Genomic DNA, 23119 nt, shown 5'->3' on the forward strand with positions numbered 1-23119 from the left:
TAGAGACAGTGGGTTTGGAATTGGAGGGTAAGTTTTTAATATTAAGAAGAGATTTCTCTTTCCTTTTAATAGTTATAAGGTTTACTTTGATACTGTATGGAATGTTGAAGGATCTTTCAGAGACTTATAATTAAGGGAGCATGGCATGGTATCAAACAAGGATTAAAGATAGTTGTAATTATGGACAGACTGACCCCTACGTGTACATTTAGTTGTGGAGTAATGGCAGTAGCTTTAGGTTTCTCCCATTCTCTGTCCTTCTGTGCTCTCCCAAGCACTGGTACTACAAAGATGAAGTAGTCCTTTAGTCCCCCAGGTTTTATTTGCTTTCACTACACAGTTTTATGCCATTTTGTTATGAGAGGATTCATCCAAATGCCCATACTTTGTCATTTAAAAAGCATGAGCATACACATGATAATGGTTTATAATTCCTGATTTAAAGTAACTTCACAATGATACTGAACTGGGAAAAGAAAGCCAGAGATTTAAATAAAGGTAGAGAAGATTTTTAAAGAAAGCAGTAAGAGGATACGGCTGTACCTTGTCATCGTAAAAGACTGAGCTGAGATCATAATGCTGTTATAATGTCACTGATGGAGAATCATGCTCGGTTATGACTTAACCATTTCTTGAGCATTTACTGTGGGCCTGATAAATAATACACACTCCATACCCTCCAAGAGCTTAAAGGTGTGTGTATGTGAAGAGCACGGGCTCTGGGCCACGCTGACTGGGTATGATCTAAGTTGCACGTGTCCTGGCTCTGTATGACCTTGGACAAGTTAACACGCTGTGCAGTGCCTCAGTTTCTCCATCTATAAAATGATCATAGCATCTAAGGATTACTTTGAAGACTAAATGTGTTAATCAGTGTAAAATGCCTGGTGCCTCAAAAGCATTCAAATAAACATTAGCTATTAATTTCATTGTCATTGTCTTCACGTGGCTGCTTCATCATTCTGGTCTCCAGTGTCACATCTAGTGGGTCTTCCTAATCACCTGTCACTCACCTACTTACTGTTCACCTTTTGGGGGTTTCTTACAAGACATTTCCATTTCCTTCCAACAAATCTCCCTTTGGCATTTGAGCCATCTTTGCAAGGAATATATTTATTATTCAAAATACTCTGAGGAGACACAAAGGACACCAGATAGGAGAAAATGAGACAAGAACACAGCAGGACCGCAGGAAGTCAGGAGGGCTCCCTAACGTGTTTTGGAGAAAAAGCAGAATGAATAAGGCTTCAGGTCCCTGTATGGAGGAGAGGTGAGGCTTTACCCAGTGAGACCAGAAGCCTCAAGTACCTTGGCATCACCTCTTGTTACAGGGTTCTCTGGGCTGAGTGCAGCTGCCCTCACTGTTCCTGAATAGAGGTTACAGCCATGTTACTGAAGGTCACCAATGACTAGAAAGTCAGACTAGTTTCAATAGCCTTGGGCTAGTCAGATGTTACTATAGGCAATTGTGCAGTTACTGGTAAAGATCCTGAAAGAACCAAGGCACATATCACTGAGCATTTCTTGGGAGACCTGCTCTGTACAGGGCATCAAAGGGGAGTCAGACATTGCCTTTTAAACAGGATGCAATTGTGTTATAGAAAAAAAATGCCTATGATTTTGTTCTCAAAGGACGATGACAAGGCTGTGTGGCTTGAAAGACACAGAAAGTAAGCTCTGGCATTAAAGATGAATAGGGAAAAAGTTATAGTGGTAACAGTATTGCTAGCAGCTGAGCCTCATGGCTGTATACAGTGTACTGCACACCTGCACTGTATGCTGAGGGCTGAGGTTGCAGCATTTAAGAATTAAATGTTCCCAGCTCTGGACCCAAATTCCTGGGTTTGAATCAGCCTATTGATACTGACACTTGTCTTCCATTAACCTTAAGAAAATTACTTCATTTCTCAAGCTTTGATTTCTGCATCAAAACTAATTCCCACTCTAACTAGGTGGTTGTGAGAATTAAAGAGAAAATACTCATAAAGCAAACAATGGAGTGCCTGGCACACAAAAGTTGCTCAGTGTGGTTTTTCTTAGTTTTATTAATTCCCCCACAGACTATTAGGTAAATGCCATAATCATCTCTATGGCACAGTCAGTGACTTGAGCCTCAGGCAGCACCAGCAAGTCTCCCAGAGTCACGCATCTCAGGAACACAGGCTGAATCTGAACATCCAGTAGGAGATATGAACTACAGTTGCCCGCCTGGCAATACTGTAGCTCAGAAGATCAAGGTTTCTCTTAGCAGTCACACTGGTCCTCTCATGCCTCCTTGAATAAGAAATATTCCCTTTAGCCATGCTGTTCTTTCAGCCTAAAATGTCCCCAATAACCCCCAAGTTCACCTGCCAGAAGGACAACTGCCTACCCTACAAAGTATCATCCCAGGCTTCCTCAGGCAGTAATGGGGGAAATGAGGGATGAAGAGCCCCTAATAATGGATAGATCAACCACACAGAAGATAACTAAAAAAATAGAGGATCTGTTAGTCAATAAACCAACTACACCTCATGAACTGGATTAGTGCTCTTATAAATGAGATCCCACAGAACTCTAGCCCCTTTTGCCATGTTTGGACTGAGAAGTCTGCAGCCAGAAAAAGTCTGACAATTCTGGCACCTTGATCTCAGACTTTGAGCCTTCAAGAACCGTGAAAAATAAATTTCTGTTGCTTATAAGTTACCCAATCTCTTGTATTTTGTATAGTAGCCTGTATGGACTAAGACAGCAACCCATGGGCCAAAGAGGGATCCAAAAATTAAATCAGAAAATACTTAAAAGACTTATGAAAATGATAATGAAAACACAACCTACCAAAATTTGTGGTATACACCAAAAACTGTTAGGAGAGACATTTACAGCAGTAATTGTCTACATTAGAAAAAAGATTTAATAGAAGAAATTAAAAAAAATTTTTTTAAAGAAACATGCTGAGTGAAGTTATGGCTGAATCTTACTGACTATTGAAGACTGAAGAAAGTATTTCTCCAAAATGTCTCCTTAGATCTATATTGTGCGATTATCCTGAGAAGTGGTTACTGCCCCCAAACTTGAGTGATAGCATAAACAACCTGCATTTATGGCAGGCAGTGAGGGAGGTTCTCTCTCCATCTAGCCCTCACAAAGCCAGATGGAGAGATAACAGTGTGGTAGAGAAGGAAGCAACAGCCTAGGTGGGTCTGGGTTCCTGTCCTGGCTTAGCCACATACTAGCTCTGAGGCCTTGGCCAAATCACACCATCTCTGAATCTCAAAGCTCAGAAACTTCTAGCAAAGATAATAATATCTATCCCACAGAGCTCCATGAGATCAAATATGTAAAAATATGTAACACACCTAGCAGAGTGCTCAGCACACAGTAGCTTCTCCAAATAGGTTAGATCCCTTCCCTATGAGACACCCGGAACCAACACCTTTTCATCTGAAGATATCACAGCCTGGTGTCCAGCCTGAGAAGATCCTATGACTTTCAGAACTTCTACTCTGTTTCTTATATTCTATACTGAAAGAGAAGTGGGCCAAAATTGTTTGTTAATAAATGTTATTGTCACTTGCAAAAAAAAGTCTGAAATCAATAACCTAACTTCATACCTTCTGGAACTACAAAAAGACAAACTAAACCAAAATCTACTGAATGAAGGAAATAATTTTTAAAAACAGGGTGGAGATAAGCCAAATAGAAAATAGAGAAACAAAAGAGAAAATCAATAAAACCAAAAGTTGGCTCTTTGAAAAGATCTTCAAATTTGATAAACCTTTAGCTAGACTGACAAAGAGAAGACATAAATTACTAAAATCAGAAATGAAAACAGAGATATTACCACCAACCTTACAGAGATAAAAAGGATTATAGGACAATACTGTGAACAACTGTACACCAAAGAATTAGACAACCAAGCAAAAATGGAAAAATTCCTTGAAACAGAAATTATCTAAACTGTCTCAAAAAGAAACAGAATATTTCAACAGATCTGTAAGAAGAGATTGAATCAGTAATCAATATCCTCCAAACAAAGAAAAGTTCTGGACAGATTGCTGCACCAGTGATTTCTACCAAACATTCAATGAAGAATTAACACCAGTCCTTCTCAAACTTCCAAAAAATTGAAGAGGAGGAACCACTCCCTAGCTTATTATATGAGGCCAGCATTGTTCTGATACTAAAGCTAGATAAAAATTATCATAAGGAAAGAAAATTACAGATGAATATCCTTATGAATATAGATGCAAAAATCCTTAACAAAATATTAGCAAATTGAATCCAACAGCATATAAAAAGATTTATTCACCATAACCAAGTGGAATTTACCCCAGCAAAGTAAGGGTGGTTCAACATAAGAAAATCAATCAATATAATCCATCCCCATTAATAAAATGAATAAAAAAACCCCTATATGATCATCTCAATTTATACAGAAAAGGCATCTGATGAAATTCAATAAACTTTCATGATAAAAATCCTCAGGAAGCTAGGGATAGAGGGGAAATTCCTCAATATGACAAAATTATTTGTGAAAAACCCACAGCTAACATCATATTCAGTGGTGGAAGACTGAATGCTTTCCCCCTGAGATCAGAAAAAGACAAAATCTGCTTTCACAGTTGCTTTTAAGCACTGTACTTGAAGTTCTACCAGAGCCATAAGATAAGAAGAAAAAAGGTAATCAAAATGGAAAGTTGTAAAATGATCTTTTTTGCAGATGTCATGATCCTCTATATAAAAAATCCCAAAGAATAAAAAAATAATAATAATAAAGCTAATAAATGAATTCAGCAAAGTTGCAAGTAAAATCAGTACCTCAAAATCATTTGTGTATCTATACAGCAATGAACAACCCCAAAAGGAAATTAGGAAACTCTTTCCATTTACAACAGTACCTACAAGAATAAAATATTTAGCAATAAATCTAACCAAGAAGGTGAAAGATTTGTATGCTGAAAACTCAAAAAAACACTGCTGAATGAAATTAAAGACCTAAATAAATGGAAAGATGTCTCATGTTCAAATCAGGAAGACCTAACATTGTTAAGATATCAATATTACCCAAAAAGGTAAGAGTCAATGCAATTCTTATCAAAATTCCTAATCCAACTAAAAGGGATAAAAACTATAAATTATGATATGAAATACACTGGATAGGACTACAGGAAGAGTGAGCATAGCAGAAGAAAAGATGAGGAAACTGGAAGATGTAGCAACAGAAACTTTCAAAATGAAACTGAGAGAAAAACACAGAAGTAACAAAACGTCAGTGATCTTTAATATTAGCTTTCCTCATTATTTGCAAATTCACCTATTCACCAAACTTTATTTGTAACCCCCAAATCAATACTCGTAGTATTTTTGCAGTTATTTGCAGACATGTGCAGAGTGGTAAAAAAAAAAAAAATTGAGTCACCCAACATGCATGTTGCCAGCTGAGGTCAAACAAGCTGTCACTCTTTCTTCTGGTTTCAGCTCTCATACTATAGTGTCCTATTTAGTACCACATTTTTGTATTTTTGTGCTTTTTGTTGGTCATTTTGCTGTGGAAAATGGCCCCCCAAGCACAATGCTGAAGTGTTGTCTAGTGTTCGTTAAGTCCAAGATGGCTGTGATGTGCCTGAGAGAAAGAACGTGTGTTAGATAAGCTTCATCCAGTCATGAGTTATACTGCTGCTGGCTGTGAGTTCAATGTTAATCAACTATATGGCACCTCCAAAACTAGGAAGAGGAAATTCACTAGTCTGTACATGCAGCTATTCCAGAAAAGTATTAAAAGTAACATCTATACTGTGTGATGAAGCTATGAAAAAGATGGAAAAATGGCAAAATTTGTAGATTCATGGGATGAAGACCAATTAAAAAAAAAAAAAAAAAAAGCATAGGAGACAACTTTGTTGCAAGGCTGAAAGCCAAAATTTACAGTCATGTTACCCAGATCAAGAAAATGTTAAACCCTCATCAGCTGGGTGCTAGCTGACCTGCACATTTCAAAAGGCAATACAGCATGAAAAATGTTAAGGCGGGTTCTGCAGATCAGGAGGCTTTAGAATAATTTTTAAGAATACCTAAGTGTTTTTACCTAAGGAAAAGTGTTACATGGAAGAGCAAGTTTCAAAGCCGATGAGACAGGCTTGTTTACAAGGCTGTTGCAAATGAACCTATATAATACAGATGGCCTCCAAAGTCCAACTTTGAATTATTCAAATACCATGCAACCTTGCTATTGTGTTGCCAAGGGCAACTTTAAGTGTAAATCCCCAATGGGGTACAGAGCCCCAAATCCACAGAAACCGAAAAAGAAAAACCTGAACTGTATGACAGTCCACTGTAGGTGAAATAAAAACATTTGAAAGATGTCAGAAATATACTGGGATTTGTTCCACAACTGCTCATCCAAGAAGTTGAATGCTATCTCCAGGCAAAAAAAAAAACCTTGCCTCCAAGGGTTTATTAATTTTGGACAGTGCCCCAGTCCATTGCCATGAAGAACTTGAAAATGCCCACTCCAACTGAGATGTTCTAAATGCTACATCTGTTATCCAGCCTCTCAATCAGAGCCAAATAAAAGCACAACATGAGGGAGCTTTTTAGCAAAGCTCTCCACACCAACAAGGAGAACGCCATGATGGAGTACTGGATGTCGTCACTGTATGCACTGTTGTGTTGGCGCAGCCTGGGATAATATCAAGGAGACTACTATCATTAACTGCTGGAAAAAATGCTTGTCTGGACTGCCCCCCAAAATTTCAAAGGCTTTGAAGGTGTTACAGAAAATATAAAGGACAAAGTCAAACACAATGCCTTTCACATGACATATAAGTAAAATAGGCTTCAATGACTTGACAGAGATGTGGAAGAAATTCTGGCAGAGAAGGCAGTAGAACTCACCAACAAAGACCCGGAAGAGATGGCAATACCAGGCAGCGACCTCTCCTTTGGTTTTCCTGGGGCAAGCCGAGGCCAAGAACCTTATCCACACAGTGCACTGCCCCGTAACACATCCTGCAGCTTTATCAAAATTAGAGTTTTAGCTAATGTTAATCTTTAATTAATTTTAAATTAAAACTTAATCTTTAATTAATTTTAGCTAATTTTTAATTTTCCTAGGACCCTCTTTGCATGACTATACTGTACACCATAGTGTATATGTTCTTTGCGTGACTGTACTGCACAGCACTGTGTACTTACAGTGTTTATAAGTTGACTGTGTATGAGTACTGCACATACGTATTGTTTGTGTGACTGAACGATTTAAAGCAGTACAATTAACAATGGAATACTTTACACAAAATGTGACTGAAGTACTTATTATAATGAAATATTGCATGTGACTCATAAGAAACATTTATTACATAAGGTGTCTTTAAATGGGAAAAAAATTCCATAAAAGGTTATGTAATGATTGGCTGATGAAAATGTGAAGAGAGGCTCACAGGAACCTAAACCTGTATTGCTGTTAGGAGCAATGTTCCAGTGTTCACTAATTCAGTGTTTGTGATGAACTTATAGAATACAACTACCATGAGTAACAAGAATTGACTGCAAATGTGTGTGTGTGTATATGTGTGTCATGATTCAAGCCTTCATATTTCTCACAAAGACTTATGCTCAAAGGTAGACATGACAATGTTTTGTAATAGGGAACTTTTAATAAATGTTAGCAGAGCTGCATCAATGGTCACACTCTCCGGACTATGGATATATATTAAAAAAAAAAAGGGATGAGGCCTTTTTATCTCTCATTCCCTCTTCATCCCCCTGTATACACACACACACACACACACACACACACACACACATGACAAATTGTCAGACGCTTGGTAGGGAACTCAGAAAGCCACACATGTATTTCTTTTTCCTTTACTGCATCTCTTCCTTCTTTTAAAATACTCTTGAGATGGCTTTGTAGTGTAAACATAGGCAGACCTGTTGCTGGCATTTCCCCCCAAATGCATGATAAACACGGAATCTCTCTTGTGGATGACTCTCAGGCGCAGTGCAGAACTGTAGGCTGGGTCAGTTCCTAGCATGACCCGTTAGATGACCTGCTACAAAAAGCTTTAACAGAGATGACAATTACGATGCTCCTCTTCCGTATGGATTATCAGGTACTGAGTAAGATATTCCTCTGGCCAAAAGACTTCCCTGAATAGTTATATCCAAAAGGAAAGGTATTCACCAGTAGGAGTTCACAAACATTGATTGAAGTGAACACTTACAAAAGGCCTTCCTACATCTTTTAAACTCTGGTGTGAATCTTTCGATGGTGAGTGAAGGATGAACTATGGCTGAAGGCCTTTCCGCATTCACTGCATTCAAAGGGTTTCTCTCCAGTGTGAGTTCTCATGTGTTGAGTTAAGGCAAAGTTGTCACAAAAGGCCTTCTCACATTCTTTGCACTCATAGGGTTTTTCTCCAGTGTGGATCCTATTATGCCGAACAAAATTTGCAGGCTGGGTAAAGGCCTTTCCACATTCTCGGCACACATAAGGCTTTTCTCCAGTGTGGATCCTCATGTGTCGAGTAAAGGAAGAGCTATAGTAAAAGGCTTTTGCACATTCTTTACACTCCAAGGGTTTTTCTCCACTGTGGGTCCTATTATGTCGGATAAAAACAGAATGGTGTGTAAACGCCTTTCCACATTCACTGCACTCATAGGGCCTCTCACCAGTGTGAATCCTCATGTGTTGAATTAAGGAAGAACTGTCACAAAAGGCTTTCCCACATTCTTTGCACTCAAAGGGCTTCTCTCCAGTATGGGTCCTCTTATGCCGAACATAGGTGGAGCGGTGAGTAAAGGCCTTTCCACATTCACTGCACTCGTAGGGTTTCTCTCCAGTGTGAATCCTCACGTGCTGAGTGAAGGATGAGTTGAGGCAAAAAGCTTTTCCACATTCTTTGCACAAAAAGGGTTTTTCTCCTGTGTGGGTCATATTATGCTGGATAAAAGTGGAGCGGTGAGTAAAAGCCTTTCCACATTCACTGCACTCGTAGAGTTTCTTTCCAGTGTGAATCCTCATGTGTTGAGCGAAGGAAGAACTGTAATAAAAAGTTTTCCCACATTCTTTGCACAAAAAGGGCTTTTCTCTAGTGTGAGTCATATTATGCTGGATAAAAGAGGAGCGGTGGGTGAAAGCTTTACCACATTCTTTGCACTCATAGGGCTTGTCTCCAGTGTGAACACGCTGGTGCTCTGTGAGGTGAGACCTGCGTTTGAAGGCCTTACCACACTCAGTGCACTTGTACGGTTTTTCCCCAGTATGAAGCCTCGTATGTCGAATGAAATCTGCCATGTAACGACAAGCTTTCCCACATTCACTGCATTCATAAGGCTTCACTCCGGCATGAATCTGTTGATGCCGAACAAGGGCCCAATTCTTGCTAAAACCTTTTCCACATTCCTTGCATTTGTAGATATTTTTCCTTGCATCCATCACAGGGTCTTTTCCTGGTTCTTGGGAATCACGTGCATGTAGAGCATCTTGTGTAGTGACTTGCTCCTGTAAAACCCTTAAACACAGACTATCATCTGTCTCCAAATCACCATGTTTATGGCTCAGTTTCCTAGGGCATGTCTCCTTGTTGGGGTCTGCTCCTGGCCTCAAGTTCCCTTCCTGCATTTCCAACAGTCCTTCCTGATCCCTCACTTGCCCCAACCTGGAATGCCTTGAGGTGCCATATGTCACTTGTTCCTCAAAAGGGGCTTCCTCAGTGAGGGCCAGCTGAGCAGCAGTAAGCTCTGTGGTCTCGGGTTTTGCTTTCTCACCTAAAGGAAATCCAATGTAAGAAAGGTGTCTTTTAGTGATATCAACAGAGAACAAAATAAATTACCACTTTAGTGGAAGAATGAAGATGAAAATAAAGCCTTTCCTGCCTATGGCATTTTAAAACCCAGGTTTACAATTTTTTCTTTACTAATCCTTAGATTCTTGACATCTTTAAAAGGTAACCCAGGAGGAAAAGCTGGGGCAGGGGACAGACAATCTGGAGTGGAGACTCCTCCTCACCCCCTAGAACAGGGGCGGGGGGGCAGGGTAATGATCACCCCGTGTGTAGTGACTGTGCTCCAACATCTCATGGTGCCATGACAGCACATAGAAAGTGCACCCAACCTGGCCAAGATGGGAGACAGAAAGAGGTCAGTGGAGGCTACCTGGTGAAGGTGCTTGCTTCTAAAGGTGAATAGGAATTCCCTGACAGAGGAATGAAGAGAGAGATTATAGCAGGTGACCAGAAGTACAAAGGTTCAGGGCCTTGAAAGAATGCTGAATGCCAGGCAGAGAGAAGAGGATGTTAGGATGGTGGAGAGGTAGGCAGAGACAGAGAAGAAACAAAATCTCAGAATTCTAGACTGTGCAAAAGTGGGGGAGGGTTAGAAGCAACTGGGTGGACAGCCTGAGTCTACTATACCTGAGTAAAGACTAGGTGAATAGACCTAAATAGACAACATCTAGATCAAGTAAACTAAAAACATATTGCATGAATGGAGATTTACATGAAAAAAAGGGATTAATAATATAAAGTTGTCAATTCTTCTCAAATTCATCTATAAAATTTAATACAACTTCAGATAAATCTCAATAGGGTTTTTCATGGATATTGACAAGCTGATTGTGGAATTTATATAAAAGAACAGAGAGACCAGGATGTCTCTGAAGAAGAATAAAGCAAGGAGACTTGCCTTTTGAGGAATAGGATTATGATGAAATTTTATGTATCAAGGCACTGTGATGTAGCACAGATGTAAGATAAGCTGTGAAACTCTCAAAAGGGAAAAACAGAATTGGGAGCTTAAGTGTACACAGGGAACTTTGATATATGACAGAAGTAGCAGAGAGGCCAGTGGGAAAAGGAAGGACTACTCAATAAATGGATAAAGAAAAATCATTTGCCACACGAAAGAAAATGGAATTGTATTTCTACCTCACACAACACAAAAAAATCAATTCTAGACTGATTAAGACTTAACTGCCAGTAGCTAAAAATTAAAAACTTAATAAATAGTGAAAATGACTGTCTTTTAGACCTTGGGAAAAAGGAAGATTTCATAAACAGCATACAGAAAATTCACTAGAAAAGAAAAGACTAGTCAATCTGACTAAACTAAATACATTTTTTTAAAAGGCAAACAAACAAAGGTGGCTATATTAATATCAGATAACAGACTACAGAGCAAAGAAAATGAGACAAAGAGGGACATATAATGATAAAAAGATCAATCTACCAGGAAGACATAACAATCCTAATCTGTATGTACCAAATATCAGAGGCAGAAAACACATAAACCAAAAACTGAGTTGAAAGGAGAAATAGACAAAAACCACAATTACAGCTGGGAACTTCAACATTCCACACCCAAAATGAAAACTGAGCATATTATGCACTGACATTTCCCAGAAGATATATATTGGCTAATCAACATACAAAGAGGTGCTCACACTTCTTAGATATGAGGGAAGGGCAAGACCATTTTATACTCACTTGATTGAAAAAATTTAAGAACCTGAAAATAGCAGGTGTTGAGAGGGGATGAATTCATGGAATTGTTCATACAAGGCAGGTGAAGTGTAAAAAGGTGTAAGTAACCACTTTAGAAAACAAGAGGGCATCATCCAGCGAAGTTCTACTTTTGCTTACCTTATAATACAAAAATTCTAGTTCTGGGAATATTACTAAGAGAAATTCCTACATATGTGTGTGAGAACGTATGTATGTGAATTTTCATGGCAGTACTGTCTGTGGGTACAAACAACTGGAAACAAGAAAATTCCCATGAAAATGGACGAATACATTGTGTTACACACATGCAAATGACTACAGAAGGACAAAATGAGTGAACTATAGCTACATGCACCATGAACTGTCAAGTAAAAAGTGCAAATCCTGTAAGACAGCATAAACAGATACTTTTTATAATGTTCAAATAAAAAAGCAAAATACACACACATAAGTACAATGAAACAATTTTATTTTGGGGGGAATGCCTGTTTTTAATGACATTATAAAAATGGTATGTACACATCTCAAATTAATTTTTTTTTAGCATTTTTTCATTGTTGTAAAATATATGTAACATAAAATTTACCATTTTGAAATGAAACAATCTTAAAAAGCAATGAATAGACTCGAAAGACTCAAATTACCAAAACTGATACAATAAAAAACAGGATATCTGAATAGCCCTGTATTTATTAAAAAAATAAATGTTTTGAACTGAATGTTTGTGTTCCCCACAAATTCATTATTGAAGCCCTAACATCCAACTAATATTTGGAGATAAGGCTTTATAGAAATAATTAAGGTTAAATGAGGTCATAAGGGTGGGGACCTGATCTGAGGGAATTAGTGTCCTTATAAGAAGAGACACCAGACGGTTCTCCCTCTCTCTCCCACCACCCCAGCACCACGTACTGCACTTAGAAAAGGCCATGGTCTCTCTGTCTACTTACAAGAACACTAATCCAATCATGGGGACTCCACCTGCAAGACCTCATCTAAACCCAATCACCTTCTAAAAGCCCCATATCCTAATATCATCACATTGGGGGTTAGGGATCCAACATACAAATTTTGGGAGGACACCAGACATTCAGTTTATAACAATGTTATATGAGAAAAAGCATGTAAGTCAATCAGCACAGAGCATGGCAACTGTTTGGTAAACTGTAGACCATTATCTCTCTTCATTATTATAGTTGTTGCATTTGTCAATCAGAATGTCAACAGTGACCTGGGTGAGAACATTTTTAGTGCTGCAGTTCTGAGAAGAACCATTACTGTGCCTCAAAGAGTAAAGGGGAAGATACCACCTGCTCACCAGTATGTGAAGCAATGAGGACTCCGACACATGGGAGTGGGAATGTGAAGTGGCACGAGTCACTTTGAAACTGATCAGTCATTTCTACTAAAGCCAGTCATATAACTACACCATTATCCAGCCAGTCTACTCACATGCATACCCCCAACAGAAGTCTGTGCTTATATTCAACAAAAAATATGATCAAGAATATTCATAGCAGCATTCTTCATAATATTCTGAAAATGCAGACCAAGCCAAATGTCCAACTTCAGGAAAACAGGTATATGTAATCTATTAATTCACTGAGATACGTACAGTAAGAAGCCAACTCCAAATATATACAACCACATGAATGAATTCCAGGGTCATAATGATTATCAAAAGAAGACAGACATGACAGTATGATGTGCTGTGGGGTTTCACTTATAAGCCTTCAAAACTAATCTATGGCGACAGAGTCTGAACACTGGTTACTTTGGTAGAAGAGGGTACTAACAAGGAAGGCGCACAAGAAGCCTGTCAGGGGCTGGAAATATACTTCTTGACCTGTGTGGAGGATATTCTGGTTTATATTTATGTAAAAATTTCATAATGATGAAACTTTAAGATTTGTACATTCATTATGTGTAAATTATACAAAACCTCAGTATAAAAATTAAAGAATAGGAAAGGGGAAGTCTAGGACTCAGGTATAGATATCTCTTCTGAGAATGAGAAAACTCCCCCAAGAAGCGTGGCTGTTCAGGTGAAACAGTCAACGACGTTTAGATGTTGCTGGAGAGCAAAGAGTATTTTTTAACGTTTCCCCCAAGTGTCAGAAACTTACACTGTGTTTTTTATGTTGAATAAAGAGAAGATGGAGACATAGAAGAGGTAGGAAATAAATGAAGAACCATGTTCCCAGATATAGTGGAGAGACTCATGTATGCCTTCCCATAATCCCTGCCTCATCGTGTTCACAGTTTTATAATCACCTCTGCCTGAATCCTAGCAGGACCTTGATTTGCTTCTAAAGAATAGAACGTGGCGAAGGTGACAGAATAATGTAAGATGTAAGAGATAAAGTCCATGTGTAGCATCCCTCTTGTTGGAGTCTCTCCCACCATCACTTGATTTGAAGAAGTAAGCCGACATGCTGTAAGAGCCTATGACTGCAGCTTTGCAGAGGACCCAGCTAAGTTGTGTCTGGATTTCTGATCCACAATGAGAGAGAATAAATGAGTGATATTTTAATATTGAATAATGAATGACTTTTAATGTTGCTATACAGCAATAGATAACTAATACAGCTGAGAAGGTAGGTGAAAGTGTGATCTAGGCTCTGCTGGGAATTAGCCATAGCTGGGGACAAGAACTCTTCCACAGAGGTGAGCAGGAAGCTGCAGGGATAAGGCAGCTAGGGTTAAAGAGCAAGAAATCAAGTGAATAGCCTTTATTTTCAAAATGAACTAGGTCATATGCTGAGATGTCAGTGGCTAGGGAGGTGGTGATATCTGGAACAAGATGTGAGTGGACAGGGAAGCAGATGTAAGACACAAATCTGGTCAGAGGCACAGAGCAGATACGAGGGGACCAGTTAGGAATTTGTTAGCATCATGCAGGCCAAAGATGAAGGGTGATAATGCCAAAACTGATGGAACTGGGAGAGGTAATGGATTCAGGAGATCTGTATGATGAAAAACGGTCAAGATTCAGCAATGGCTGGATATTGGGTGTGATGAAGATGAAGGCATCGAGGGGCAGTCCAAGTTTGTTTTTGGCTTTCTCAACTTATTGAATGGCATGGCTATTAACTAAAATGGGGAGATGAGAAGAGTGGGCAAGATCACAAGGTCCTTTTCAGGCACGATGGGTGTGAGGTGTCTTTGAAACATTCAAGTGAAGATGGAGAACTGTGGAAAGAGGTGAAGGTTTGAGACAGACTCTGTGGGGATGAGGAGGGGATGGCCAGAGACACTCCCTGGCTGGCTAAGCAGCCTGAAGGAACCCTAGAGGGGAGAGATCTTGAATCGCATTGGCGCTGTCCACAGACTGGATGAGGGGCTGACATGGGCAAATGTCCCCTTGAGGTTTTACAAGACAGGAAGGCAAGAAGATGTTAAAGCTAGGGACTGCTTCTGAATATCTGATTTACACGTGGAAGGATTGATGCATGCAGGGATGTATAGTAAATAAATGACTGGATGGAGGTGGAAAAGGGTGAGATGCGAAGTATAGCTGGAGGTAATCTGCAGAAGAAGAAAGGACTGTCTTTCCTGAATCTGGGGGGATGCTGGAGGTATCACTATTCACTATTCATTATGACTAATAACACTTGAATATTACCAGTAGGTAACTTTTGTTAAGCCACTTACTTTGAGTCAGGTAGTGTGCTTATAAGCAGTTTCATGCTATCCAATTACATTCCCAAACAATCCAACGATGCAGGAACTATTATTATTATCTTTTTCTAATGTAGGCTAAGTTTAACAGACTGAATATATGTTCATCATATCCCTGCCCTTTTCTCCTTGGACATAAAGCTAAACCACATTTCCCAATTTGATACAAAGTACAGCCTAATGCCCAGTTCTTGTCAATGGAATGTGAACGGAAGTGATTATGTGTGCAAGTGTACATGACTACTCCCCTTCTCTCCTATTCCTCTTGGCCAGTTGGATGATGCCAGGGCAACCTTACAGCCACATACTGACAACAGAATGCACCTGGGTCCGTGAATGGATATGTGGTACAGAGCTTCTCTGCTGGCCCACATTAAACCATGGCACAAATGAGGAATAAACCCTAAATCTGTTGACGCACCAAGATTTTGGAGGTGTACCCACCAAGATTTTGGAGATTATCTCTTATAGCAGGAAGCATTAATTCAGCCTAACTTGTACGTCAAAGGCGCAGCGAGATCATGCAGCTTCTCCAGAGTTATGAGGCTGGTGAGAGGCCAAGCGTTTAGAGACTGTCTCTTACCCACATTTCAACCCCAGTAAAGGAAAAGAGTGTGATGGGAGTGGGAAGATAGGGAAATGCAGTTCAAAGTGCTCCAATGACCACTCAAGACCCCAGGAAGGCCACAAAAAGAAACTGCCCATGGAACGTCAGACACTGATTCCTTGGTAGTCTGCTAGCTGCCATGTGACCTACCTGAATAGGTGCTTCTGGAGAGGCCTCTCTTCACTGTCCACAGTTCTTGCCCATGCTCTGGCAGGTGAATCAGCTCTGGTTTGGGAACAGGATGGCCTGTGCATGGAGAAATAAATGAAGCATGGGTATATAAGGAAAGACAAATGGAACAGTCTCAAGTGTACAGCCGTATACACCTCTAACACAATGCCATGAAACTCCAGAAAGGGGACCCCTCCTTCCAGAGGGTTTTCCCTGATTAAATCAGCAGGATTCAACCTTCCTCATGTTTCAGAACTACCAAGACATGTCTGGTTTGGAGCACAACAAATTAAACCAAATCTCTGGGCATAGAGACTGAGCACTGGTTGTTTTGAAAGCTCCCCAGGTGATTCTGCTGCCCAAGGATGGCTAAACACACTGGACTAAATCAACTGATAGTCAGTGGCCCGAGGTAGGCCATGACCTAACACTGCTACACATTCTGAAGTAAAAGTCTTCAATCCAGACTGGAAAGACAGGGCTGATGTGGGGACCTGCTGCCCTAGTTGCTGCTGCATCATCCTGTGGCCACATCAAGGATGCTGGCCTGATGACCTGGACCAAGGAGAGAAACAGCCACCTCAGGGCTTCTCATCGGGTGAAGTAATCAACTCTTCACAGAGTGAAACCAGTATGAGGTGGTTTTTGCAACAGGTAGCCAAACACATCTTGCCAAATGTGAAGACTTAAAGACAGGAGAACTCTGGAGAGAAGTCACTATTTAGGCACCAGGACCCACAGAAATTTTGCCTAGAAAATCCTGTACTTCAAGCCCGATGCACCCAGTTGTCACTTAGCAAATGTTCACAGCTGTCTGCTACATGCCTGGCACCGAGCTCAGTGATGGGGTGGTGGAAAAGGTGAACCGGATCTTCCTTTGTCTCCATTAAGGACTTGAGCTCCCCTCAGGGACTTGGCTGGTGTTGGCGTCTCCACCTGGAACACCTGCTGTGCAGGTACCAGGAGTCAAAGAAATCTTCTAGACTGTGTTGGTCAGAAAGATACCAGTAGCACTGATGATAAATACCTTCCTGTCTGTCTAATTCAACCACTTCTTGGAGAACCTCCCATTAACACCAGGTCCTGTTAACTGGGCTGTGAGGACACTGGACCCAACCAAGCTGAATTCCAGATTATGAGAATCTGGAATAAGGAAGGATGTCAGATTGAGGTCAGCTTGGGTTGGACACTTGGGTAAAAGTGTTGAGGAGAACTGTTTGTTATACAACAATCCGCGATGCAGACCAAGGAAACCAAGCAAGAGAAGGTTAGACTAGAACATGCTGGGGCTGTGGGGAGAAAGGAAGGCAGGTTCCTGGGGTCTTCTCAACCAGCCATGCTGAGAGAGAGGGAGGAATGAAAGAGGCTGAGGGTACTCCTTGGAACAGAGATGAGGCCTTACCCAGTGAGACCAGGAGGCCACAAGTCTCCAGCATCACTTCCTGGTATAAGGTCCTCTGGGCTAGGTCCAGGTGTCTCCATTCCTCCCCAGTGAATGTTATGGCCACATCTTCAAAAGATACCAGTGCCTGGAAAATCAAACAGAGGTGGTGGGGTAGCTGTATGACTATTAGATGAGATTAGAGCCTACTGCTTGGTTAATGGTAAAAACCCAGAGAGATCCAAGGTCTGAATCACTGGGTATCTCCTGAGGACCTAGCTCTGTGCTGGGCTCAGGAGGGAGGGAGATGGTGCCTTTGACAGAATACAAAGGTGTGAGAGAGAAAAGCTGCCTATATGGGAATCTGCTGGAGAGTGACACAAAACTATGATAATCCCATGAAGACTGTGAAGAATAGGGAAAAAAATAATTCAGGTAATGGTAATAGTAGCAGAAGCCGAGCCTCACCGGTCTGCACTGCTTGCCTGCACCTAAGGGCTTCAGACGCTGTGTTAAAGCAACTAAAATTCTCTAGGTCTGGAGCCAGACTTTCCAGGGTTTAAATCCAGCCTTTTGAACCAACACATACTAATTTCTTTGAGCCTCAATTTCTACATCAATACAATAATAGTTCCAACTTCACCAAGTTGTTGTGGGAATTAAAGCAAAAATGTTCATTACTTATTATTTGTATCTTAGATGATTGATTTATTGAGTATGTGTTATTACATTTGACTGTCTTTTATGATTGGATTATGGCATTCTGTTGATTCTTATTTTGTGGTTGGCTTTATTCCTTTGATAACTATGTAATTTAAAAAAGCTAAAGCTCTAAACTGTTCTTAGAAACAAAGAACAGTACATATATGTAAATTAAATAATGTATATAGAAATAAAATATTATGTTTATAAGAGAAAATAAAGCGAAAATGTTCATAAAGTAAATACCACAGTGCCCAGCAATGTCAGTGTTCAATTGTGTTTGTGAATTTCATTAATTCTCCCACAACCAAGGAGGTAAACAACATCACCATCTTTATTTCACATCAGCAAACAGGGGCTCAAAGTTAAGCCGCCCAAAGTCACATGTCTAATGAGAAGGGGCAAGATTTGAACCTAGGTCCCTCTGGTCCAGCCATGATGGGGGAGGAGAGTTAGATTTAATCGAAGTATGGTGGGAGCCCCAGAGGGAGAATCTTTCATTCATTAGCCACTTATTGAACACCTGGTATAGGCCCAGCAGCTTTAAGCCTGGGGAGAGAGCAGGAGCTCACATTCTGGGTTTAGGGAAAGATTCTCAACAAGAAACTAAGTAAACAAGCAAGATAAAGTCATATGACCCTAAGGCCTCTGAAAACAAACAAAAGAGAGTAAGATGACTACAAAGATTAGGGGAGACTTTAGATGGGGCAACTGGGGAAGATCTCTTGAAGGGGACACTGGAACCAGGATGGAATGAAGTTAAGGAGAAAGCCAGTTGAGGAAAAATGGATAAATAAGAGAAGTCCTGAAGGTGATTAGAGCTATGATGAAAGGAAACAGGTTGGCATGCTGAAGAGTAATTTAGGGCCTGTCCTTTGGTTTACATCCCACAGACATAACATTCCTATGCACTGTCATTAATGAATATCGCAATGGATTCATTTTCAAATATATGTAAATGTATTAGGAAAATTGATTCACTGCGTAAGTGGCAAGCCAACTTCACTTGTAGTACTCAGATGGCATCTGCAGAGAGAAATCCAGTGACTATCCTATCTTCCGGCTTATCCAGGGAACTTCCACTTCTATTAGAAGAGCAGCAGTTCCAAAAACGCTGCTCCCACAAACTTCTGCTCTCAAGGCTCTCTCATCCCTTCTCCCAGCTTTCAGCTGGGTTGAGGCCTGAGGCAGGGAGGCATGAGGGTCACACTATGCCTGGGGTGAGTCTAAGATAATATAGCAGGACCAGGAGAGTCTCCCTGCGAAAACCACATCCAGAGTGATGCTCTCTGGGTTGTGCTAAGCACTGACGGATACACGTCACACGCTTACCCTCTCCAGTTCCCTCAACTAAGAGAGAAAAATTGTTAATATTCCGATTTTAGACCCAAGGGAATGGAGGCCAAGAGCAGAGAATCGACAAGCTCAAGGAAAGAACCAGAAATGGGCGCCTCTCTTTATAATCCCTGGCCTGGAATGAGAACTCTGGGTTGGATGTGATTAGAACTGTTGCTCCCAAACCCCATTCTCACAGGTCCTCCAGACTCAAGAGTATTAAGAGGCGAAGAATCCTGAGATTCCCAGTAACACAGCGAATGGAACTGTGCGGACGGCGACCCCAGCGCACGTGAAGTTGCAGAAACCCTCCACTCACCAGCGCCCGCCCCGCCATGGGGCCCAGTGGGCAGAGTTGGACCGCGAGAGGTGGCGACAGAGGCCGGTCCAACGGGCTCAGCCGACCCCTCAGGCCAGCCCTGGGCGGGGGCACCTGGGACCTGTCTCCTCGGTGTAGAAGGCGCACAAGGCCCAGGGCGCCGCCTCCGGGAGCTGCGGGGACCGAAGACTCGGGCCGAGGCTCGGAGAGCAAATCCCGCAGCAAGCGGGGTCACGGTTCATACAAATGCATGGAGGTGGGCCCTATTCTCCTCACTGTCCTTTGCTCTGTCTCGAAGACCTTTTTCTGAGAAGCAGCCACCGCCCGGTGCGCCAGCCACAAAGGCCGGTAAGGACAGGCCGGCCACTTCCAAACAACGCCCGATGACCGGACGCCACCCGTCTTGCCCAAGCTGCCGCAGGCAGTACACCCTCGCTGTCCGTCATTGGCTCAGCGACCGCCGCTGACGTTCGAAGCACTGCCTTCTGGGTAGTGTAGTTTCTGGCTGCATCCTGGTGAACCGGCCGCACACTTCCAAAGAGGGGGCGTGGCTTCGCTTCCTCTTAAAGGCACACGTACAAATTTCCGTGGCCCTTCAGGCAACACCCCGCCCCTAAAGGTCTCTAACACTTGCCTCCGCCTTCTGCACTGCATATTGCTGTCCCAGCATTTCACCAGTCTGAATCAGGATTTACAATGAAAAATGAAGATTATTCTTTAGTAGTGAAGTTATTTTAAAAATGTCCCCCTAATCGATGGTTTCCAACCCACAAATCACATCAGCATTACCTGGGAATTTGTTACAAGACCTCAGGTCCCCCTAAAGAACTACTGAATTAATACTCTGGCGTGGGACCCAGTATCTGCGCTTAAACAAGCCCTACAAGGGATTTTAGTGCTCCAACACAGCTGAGAACCAGATTCCTTAAGTTCCAGAGAATAATTGAGACAAAACTCCCTACTTCTTGGGAGACAACTAAAAAGTGCACTAAGCCTGGAACATAATGATAAGTACTTAAGAGCTATTGCTGTCATTAATATTACTACTTTATATTAATATTATTGGCAGTGTCTTCACAAGGATCTGGCATACACTGCTGTGGGAGTAAATCCGATATACTTCTTTGCAGAGTTATTGGTGATATTTGTCAAAATAGGAAATATATTGACTCTGATTTAACAAGAAGCCTCTTAAGTAGTGTTTAAGATTTTCACTTAATACAGCATTGTACCACTTGGCTCATTTTTTTTTTTTTTCTTAATGGCACATGCAGTAGGGTTTCATAATCTATAGGTAGACCTATTATAGGCAAAAGGATACTTCCTTACAGGCTCCATGATTTGAAATTTGGCATCATTAGGTCTAACTGCCTACAGGCCTAAGTAGAGAGTAAAGTTGACATGGTTTCTAGTTTTTTACTTAAGGTGACATGTTATTTTTAATCTTTAGTTCATAGGAACCAGTACTTTTTACCCATCCAGTCCTCAGGGCAGCCAGGCACAAATGAATGATCATGAGACAGTTAAGTCTAATGTCCAGTGACTCAGAGTCACCCGGTTTTGTCCTCATCAAGGCACTGTCAACCCATCACCCAAACGCAGTTCACAAGAAGACAGCAATAAATCCTGGGGGCTGTGAGAAGCGAAAGCTCTAAGTAAGTCCAAAGAGGCATCTTCAGGATGGAGCAGAAATGAGAAAACACAATCACTTCTGCCCACATTCCACTGCCCATAACTCATTTATGTGATCCCCAAATGGACTGATGAAAACCCAGTCAGTTTCTAGCACAATCCTTTAATTTGGTCATCAGGTATCCTTTTTATTATTTATCCTCTACATTCCACATTCTCACTTACTCCTTAAGGTGACAAACCAAAGGCCCATCCTGTCTCTGACCTCATCTAAATTTTAAGATCTTAGGGTGGTATGTTGTGTTACGCATCTGGTCTAGCTTTTCTTTCTCTTGTTGGAGAGAAATGTGTAGCAGAGAAATGTGTTACAGCTGGGTGTTACAGCTCAGTTGTGACAGCAACCCAGATGCTGGCGAAAGACCAAGCAGCACTCGAAGAGTTGGAGAACTCAGGTTTATTACACCAGCGGGCCCAGAAGAGTTAACACTTCAAGCTCTGGACCCCTTCTGTAGGTTTACACAGGCCTTTTATAGGCTGCCACTTTTACACTTTGCAACATCATATGCAAATAAAGTACAACAAAAGTTGACCAACCAGGAACAAGATTTGTAGAAATAGACCAATCAGGAGTGAGAGTAATAACCAATCAGAAGTGAGAGTAGTAACCAATCAGGAGTGAGAGAAATAACCAATCAGAAGTGAGCTCAGGGAACCAATAGAATTCTAGGTGTAAGTTAGACGCTTTAGAGGCAAAAAGTGAGATAGAGCCTCTCGGCCAGGGAACCGGACGGTGCTAAGAGGAGAGCAGCGGCCCTGCCTAGGGGTCCCGCTGTTCTTTTTATGGGGCTTCCCACCTCACTCTAAGATCAGGAAGATCAAGGCAAAGCTAAAAATGGTCTCCACCCAGACCTGATGTATAATTCTAAGTCAGGGACATGATGGAAGGGCATAAACTGCTGGGGAAAAAGCCCTGCTGAGATTTCTATGCACAGCAAAGTACCTTGCAAGAACAGTGTGAAATATGACTATTTAAGGCCAAAACTGTGAAAGTAATGGAAAAATAACCCACATAAAACTACAACCTAAAGATTGTGTTTAAAGTCAAAGTAAAGTAATTCCAGTTGAAAAGTCTGCAAAGATAAAAGCAATAAGGATCCAAGAAAGGTGTGTTTGTGGACTTACACACATTAGTCATATGAAATAATTATATTTCCTTTTAGAGGTAGAAGGATGAAATTATCACACATATCCCCAATAACACATAAATTAATATGAGGAAATTGTTCTAAATCCACTCTATCATCCAAGTAAAGGTGAAGGAATTTATAAATCTATACTTTAATACGTTAAAGATCTAAATAGATGGAAAGATATTCTGTGTTAATGAATTGGAAGACTGACATAATAAAGATATCAAATCTCCCCAAACTGATATATAGTTTTAATACAATTCCTATCAAACTAACAGCAACATTTAAAAAGTAAATATAGACAAGATTATTTTATAAATTATATGGAAAGACAAAGGAACTAGAATAGGTAAAGCAGTTCTGAAAAATAAGACTGAAGTGGGAGGAATCACTCTACCTGAAACTATAGTAATCAAGCTTGTGAGGTACTAGTGAGGGATTGATACAATGATCAGTGGAACAGAATTTGGAACCCAGAAATACCCTCAAACAAGTACAGCCAACAATATATGGTGAAGGTGCTCAAAAACACTTCAGTGGAGAAATGACAGTCTCTTAAATAAATGATACTGGAGCAAATGAAATTCATAGCCTAAAAATATGCACTTCACACGC

The 23119-nt window shown here is 40.9% G+C and overlaps 1 protein-coding gene across 1 annotated transcript; it reads right to left on the bottom strand.

Annotated features, from left to right (window-relative positions):
* Positions 1-7283: 7283 nt before the first annotated feature.
* ZNF599 (zinc finger protein 599) lies at positions 7284-20101 on the bottom strand. Its single transcript, XM_031458598.2, has 4 exons — positions 19683-20101; positions 17348-17474; positions 15925-16020; positions 7284-9753 (listed from the first exon to the last, which is right to left on the bottom strand). The coding sequence occupies exons 1-4, from the start codon at positions 19698-19700 to the stop codon at positions 8228-8230; spliced, it is 1767 nt and encodes a 588-aa protein (XP_031314458.2). The 5' UTR covers positions 19701-20101; the 3' UTR covers positions 7284-8227.
* Between the last annotated feature and the right edge of the window lie 3018 nt (positions 20102-23119).

Source organism: Camelus dromedarius, chromosome 9 (assembly GCF_036321535.1).
Source record: "Camelus dromedarius isolate mCamDro1 chromosome 9, mCamDro1.pat, whole genome shotgun sequence".
NCBI classification, from domain to species: domain Eukaryota; kingdom Metazoa; phylum Chordata; class Mammalia; order Artiodactyla; family Camelidae; genus Camelus; species Camelus dromedarius.

Bases quoted from the DNA above. Each gene is read 5' to 3' on its own strand.
- ZNF599 (XM_031458598.2), bottom strand. The intron at 16,021-17,347 runs GTAAGGCCTCAT...CTCCATGCACAG, and splicing joins TGGCCTCCTGGTCTCACTGG to GCCATCCTGTTCCCAAACCA. The intron at 9,754-15,924 runs GTAGGTCACATG...GATTTCCTTTAG, and splicing joins CTCCAGAAGCACCTATTCAG to GTGAGAAAGCAAAACCCGAG.